At 40.1% G+C, this 5,532-nt stretch overlaps 1 protein-coding gene across 1 annotated transcript in view; it reads left to right on the forward strand.

The window, feature by feature from the left end:
• The window catches only part of LOC134197840 (uncharacterized), a 5,808-nt gene extending 325 nt beyond the window's left edge, over nt 1–5,483 (forward strand). The window contains exons 1-6 of the mRNA XM_062667188.1: nt 1–290; nt 432–1,677; nt 1,748–4,854; nt 4,910–4,967; nt 5,038–5,345; nt 5,438–5,483. The exon at nt 1–290 is cut by the window's left edge and continues 325 nt beyond it. Coding sequence (XP_062523172.1) covers nt 1–290; nt 432–1,677; nt 1,748–4,533 — 4,322 coding nt within the window. The 3' untranslated portion in view covers nt 4,534–4,854; nt 4,910–4,967; nt 5,038–5,345; nt 5,438–5,483. The remainder of the gene's footprint in view (nt 291–431; nt 1,678–1,747; nt 4,855–4,909; nt 4,968–5,037; nt 5,346–5,437) is intronic.
• Nucleotides 5,484–5,532: the final 49 nt, after the last annotated feature.

Genomic DNA, 5,532 nt, shown 5'->3' on the forward strand with positions numbered 1-5,532 from the left:
ATGGAGATACGCCGCTTCATGCCGTTGCTTATACTCATCTTGTCGATATCTGTCAACTGTTAGTTGATCACAAAGCAGACGTTACTTCTGTCAACAATAAAGGTCAAATTCCTCTTCACAGAGCTGTTGATAGTTACTTATACTTGGGTGACTCTCCCGCTGTGTGTCGTCCACTGATAACAAATGAGAGTGTGAATGTAGCAGATCGTCTTGGTAACCGCCCTTTACACATAGCAGCTAGTAATGGGAACATTCGGACTGTCCAGCTGTTAGTGGATTGTGGAGCAGATGTAAATGTATTGAATGAAGATGGACAAACACCACTACATACAGCAGCTGGTGGAAAGAAAGACTATCCTGAATTGTGTTCTATTTTACTAAAACATAATGCCAAGATTGATGCAGTGGATAAAGATGGAAACCAACCACTACACTTGGCATGGAAACGAGGTCATACAAGAACAAGTCATTTGTTACTCTCTAATGGAGCAGATGTAAATGCATTGGATGAAGATGGACAAACACCACTACATACAGCAGCTGGTGGATGGAAAGACTGTCCTGAATTGTGTTCTATTTTACTAAAACATAATGCCAAGATTGATGCAGTGGATAAAGATGGAAACCAACCACTACACTTGGCATGTGAGGCTGCTTTAACATCAACAGTTCAACATCTGTTGGATTGCAATGCTGATGTGCTTGCTACAAATAATTTTCATCAAACTTCTCTTCATAAGGCAGCTTGTAGCAAGAGAGATTGCCCTGAGGTTTGTGTGATGCTTATAGCAAAGGGAGCTCAAGTGAATGCTACAGATGGCAGTGGAGACACATCTCTACATGTTGCATTTCAGAAAGGAAATATGAAAACAGTTGATGTGTTAGTTGAAAATGATGCTGATTGCAATGTATTGAATGTGTGTGGTGAGACATTACTGCACTTGGCTTGTAAGAGTCGTGTTGAATGTGTTGAGTTGTGTGATAAGTTGATATCACATGGAGTGAACCCTCATATAGCTGACAGAGAAGGAAACTTACCTTTACATGTTGCTTTGAAGTACAGAGTTGCTAAGACATTTGGCTGGCTGTTTGAACATTTAGGTAGGCCCTCATTAGATGACTTAGAAAAGGTGAATATTGGTAAAGAAGATCTTGTAGCCAATTTACATCATGCCAATGAAGCTGGTGACACTCGTACTTGTCATTACATTTTAGAACTAATTGCTAAGTTAGACACTTCAAATAGATTTAGTTTGAGTGCATTAAACTGCCGTTCCAGATCAGGTTACTTACTCCTTCACACAGCAATTCAAAAGCAGGACTTTACTTTGTGTCAGTATTTGATTGATCATGGAGCATCTGTAAATGCTGAGGTTGTACCTCTACACACTGATCTACGTCGTATATATAATGCACATCCTCTACATCTAGCAGCAGAGTTGGGGGACATTGATTTATGTCGTTTACTGATAGAACACGGTGCTAATGTTGATGCTGAGATGAAGGGAGGGAGAACTGCATTACATTTAGCCATAGTTAAACAGGATAACAATGTAGCACAACTTCTTATGTCACATGGAGCTGATTTGAAGAAAATTGTAATTGGAAAAGAATCTGCTGTGAAGAGATCAGAAAAACGAGGAAATCTCAAAATGGCATCAATCATTCAAGCTTTTGGTGAGTAAATGAAATATGCTACTTTTATCTTTTATTTACCTTTTAATACTTGAATTTGTTTTATTTATAGAAACATTTCCTGAAGAGATTGTGTCTCAAGGAGAGACAGCATTGCGTATCTATCTGTCAAGTTGTGATGAGGGATCAGCAGTGAATGTGTTTTTACGTGTTGATGTTGTCGGTCGTGATGGTGCCGGTAAGACGAGCTTAACAAAATCTCTCACTCTGCAGAAGTTCAATCGTGATGAGCCGAGCACAAGAGGAGTGGTGTTTGATCCAAAGTGTCAGATTATTGTGAAGGAAGCATGTGACTGGACCAAGCCTCTCACAAGTGCTGACTACACAGAAATATATGAGAAGAATGTTGTGATCAATATGGCAGATACACTCGACACACCACAAGTGAAAGATCAATATTTTAAGTCAAAAGAAGGTCAACCACCAAAGAGACAGAAACGCAGTCGTGTTGCAAGCAAATCATCAAAGCAAGACTCAAACATACAAGCAGTCTCTGTTTCCTTTACTGATGATATTGAGGTTGCAAAACGTCAGGAATCACAAGTTGATTTTGTGCAGCAGTCACCCATTCCTTTTCCTATTATGAATGCAATCGAATCTTTGACACAGGATTCAGATTTACAATCTTTCCCTGTTATGTCTGAGGATGACGTTGAATCTTCACTGTATCATGGGGTTGATTCATCCCAGATGTCATCCATACATTCTCCTGTTATCAATCCTATGTTGAGTGTTGCTACAGCTACTAATGAGAGGTCTGATGATGTCTCATCTTTGTTGTTGGATACACAGCAAACAATTTCGGCAGTTTCTGAATCTCCTCAGTTGGCTGCATCAGATATGCAGCAGTCACTGCAGATGCCATTAAATTTGTCAACGTTGAAAGACCCTAACATCTTTCTTCCCAACACAGCTACAGAATGGCAATCACCAAGTGGTACAAACATGCAAGTTGTCTCAGCATGTTCCACATCACATGAGCAGCTTGAAAGAGATTCAATGGATGTAGATAAGTCAGTTGAAGATGAACGAGACAGTAACTCTATTGTCACAAGTTTTGGTAGCCATTTATCAAGCAGTCAACAAGAACAAGAACAGCAGCCTAAAAAACAAAGAGTAAAGCAACGAAAAAGAAAGGCAATTGAATCTGCATCTTCATTTCAAGAAATTGAATTTGAAAGCATTGAAATGAGTGATGGTTCTAAATGTCAAAACGTTTCGCAGCCCGAAATAAAAAAAAGGACGACGCAATCAGTCATAAGGAATACTGCTGAGCTGTCATCTGACAATCAAGACATGCAGCAACAACAGCAGCAGCAGCAGCAGCAGCAGGAAGGAACAAAAGTCAATAGAAAGAAGCAAACAAAAGCTTCATCTTTACAATCTGAAGACACATTGCCTCTCAATGTTGATGAATCTTCAACTGAGAACACAACTACTCTACCTCAACACATTCAAGAAAGGGTTGCTAAGAGCTTGAGAGACCCAAGCTCTCGTCAGAAAGCTAAGAAAGAAATCGTGCTTACTGTGTTGGACTATGCTGGTCAGAATGTGTTCTATGTCACACATCATTTGATCATGTCAAAAGCTGGTTTTGTGTACATTGTGTTTAATGCTTCTCTACCAATGGACGGCAAGACTCCATGTCAGTTTCGCTCAGAAGATGGAAAAATTATCCACATTCCTTTGTTTGATAACGAAACAAACTTTGATCGATTGGAAGAATGGGTATCAGGTGTTCATATCATGGAAGGTGATCAGTCACGTCGTATCATGATATTTGAGAAAGAAGGAATCAGATCACCTGCCATGTTTCTAGTAGGGACACATGCTGATGAGCTAAAGGAGCAACCAGAGATGATGGAGAAACAGGATGCATTCATAAGGAAGAAACTGGAGGGCACAGTGCTGGCAGAGCATATCATCTGGGCATCTAAAGATGTAATGTGTTTCTATGTGGATAACACAGTGACAGATCCAGACAGTGGATTCGTAGATCCACAAGTGAAATTACTTCGTCAGAAGACAGAGGAGGTGGCTCACAAGGTGGCTCAACATCACAGATTGCCGATCAGATGGCTCAAGTATGAGCAGAAGGTACGAGAAGTGAAAGTCTCTTATCCACAAAAGAAGACGACAACTGTTGATGAATTACTGCAGCTTGCCATGAATGCTACTGTAATCAAAAGTCGAGAGGAGCTGTTGGTGTTGCTGCAGTATTTGAGTAGTCGTGCAGTGTTGATGTATCATCCCATGGCATTGAAGAGTGGAGATGATGAAGAAGTCGTGTTAGATGTGGAATGGTTTGTATCACAGCTGCAGAAAGTGATCACGATATACATGGAAGGTGATGTTCCTCCCATGTTATGGAATGATGTAAAACGCAGCAAAGAGAAAGGCATCATGACAATGTCTCTTGTGAGACATCTTTTATCAGATGCCGGTTCTGCTCAACGTCTCATTGTGTCACTGATGAGGCACTATGATTTGCTGTGTGAGTATTCTGTTATTGAAGAGGAAAATATAGGGAAAGCAAATTGCCAAGATTTCCTTAATTTTGAAGTAGAAAGCAAAGGTCCATTGCATAGTGAGGAAGAACAGAACATGTTTGAGAGAGACGCTTGCTTCATTCCTTGTCTCCTGGAGCATGCAGTTGGTCTTGAATCAGATAAGATGAATGACGAGCTGAAGTCATTGCCTCTTATCTTGTCATCTGCTCCCATCCGCATTCCTCAGCCATTATTCTACAGAATACTGACTCTTCTGTGTAAACGTTTTTGTCGCTTGGCAGTTATTTATCGCAATGTGGGCTACTTCCACATCTATCCTGGTCATTGACTGGAGTTTGCTCTTAACAGATACAACTTTCAAATGACTGTGTTGTCACATACAGCACTCAATGCCAAGGTGTGTGTTGCTATTCGTGAGTGGATTGTGGATGCTGTCAACAAGGCGAAACAGCAAGGAATGGCAGGTCTGAAGTTGCATTTGGGATTTATGTATGAAGCATCGATTTCAGAATCACAAAGTTGTACAGTTGAGTTTATCTCTTTGAATGGATATCAACATACTCGTTGTGAGCTCTACAGCAGTGTGACAAAAGATGAAATTCAACCTCCTGACAGACTTTCTCTTTGGTATCCACAACTTAAGTTTTCAGTGAGTAACTTTGTATTGTATATTTGTCTCTATCTGAATTGCTGTTTACTTTTAGGACACTGAAATGATGTCAACAGTATGTGGCACTTCTCAGCCATTACAGCATAAATCTAGTATGTTTTGTTGACTTGTTGTACTATGTTGTTGCATTAATTAATGATTTATTAAATTTTTGTACTTTAGTCAGCTATATGACACCAGTCAAGTCCCTCATTGATGAACCAACTGCAACCTGTTTGTTGGCAGTGTCTAAACTTCTAGATGAAGATGATGATCTAGGAGATGACTGGAGGAGGTTATGGTCTGAGCTGTTAAACAGACCTCTTAATGAAGACGTGGTGAGCAAGAAGTGTGTGAGCTCCACTCTTTATGTGCTAAAGCGATGGTGCAGGATGGTAATTCCTAACGAAGCTACAATAGGACGACTGATAAAGGCTCTTAGTGCAATATACAGAAATGATGTTGCTTGTGTGCTAGAAGAATACTGCCAGGTGAGATAAACTAGACATTTTTGACAAGTTGTGGTAATAATTTAGTTATCACAATTGTGTATCGTCTGTGCATGACTTGTTTCTGTGTATAGAGCTCAGACACACGTACTACAATGCCGAGATCACCTGCAACCACAGGTAAGATTAATATAGTTGACTATCAACTTCATATTTAGTTCTGTGTCAC

This window comes from Corticium candelabrum, assembly GCF_963422355.1.
Source record: "Corticium candelabrum chromosome 12 unlocalized genomic scaffold, ooCorCand1.1 SUPER_12_unloc_2, whole genome shotgun sequence".
Classification (NCBI taxonomy): domain Eukaryota; kingdom Metazoa; phylum Porifera; class Homoscleromorpha; order Homosclerophorida; family Plakinidae; genus Corticium; species Corticium candelabrum.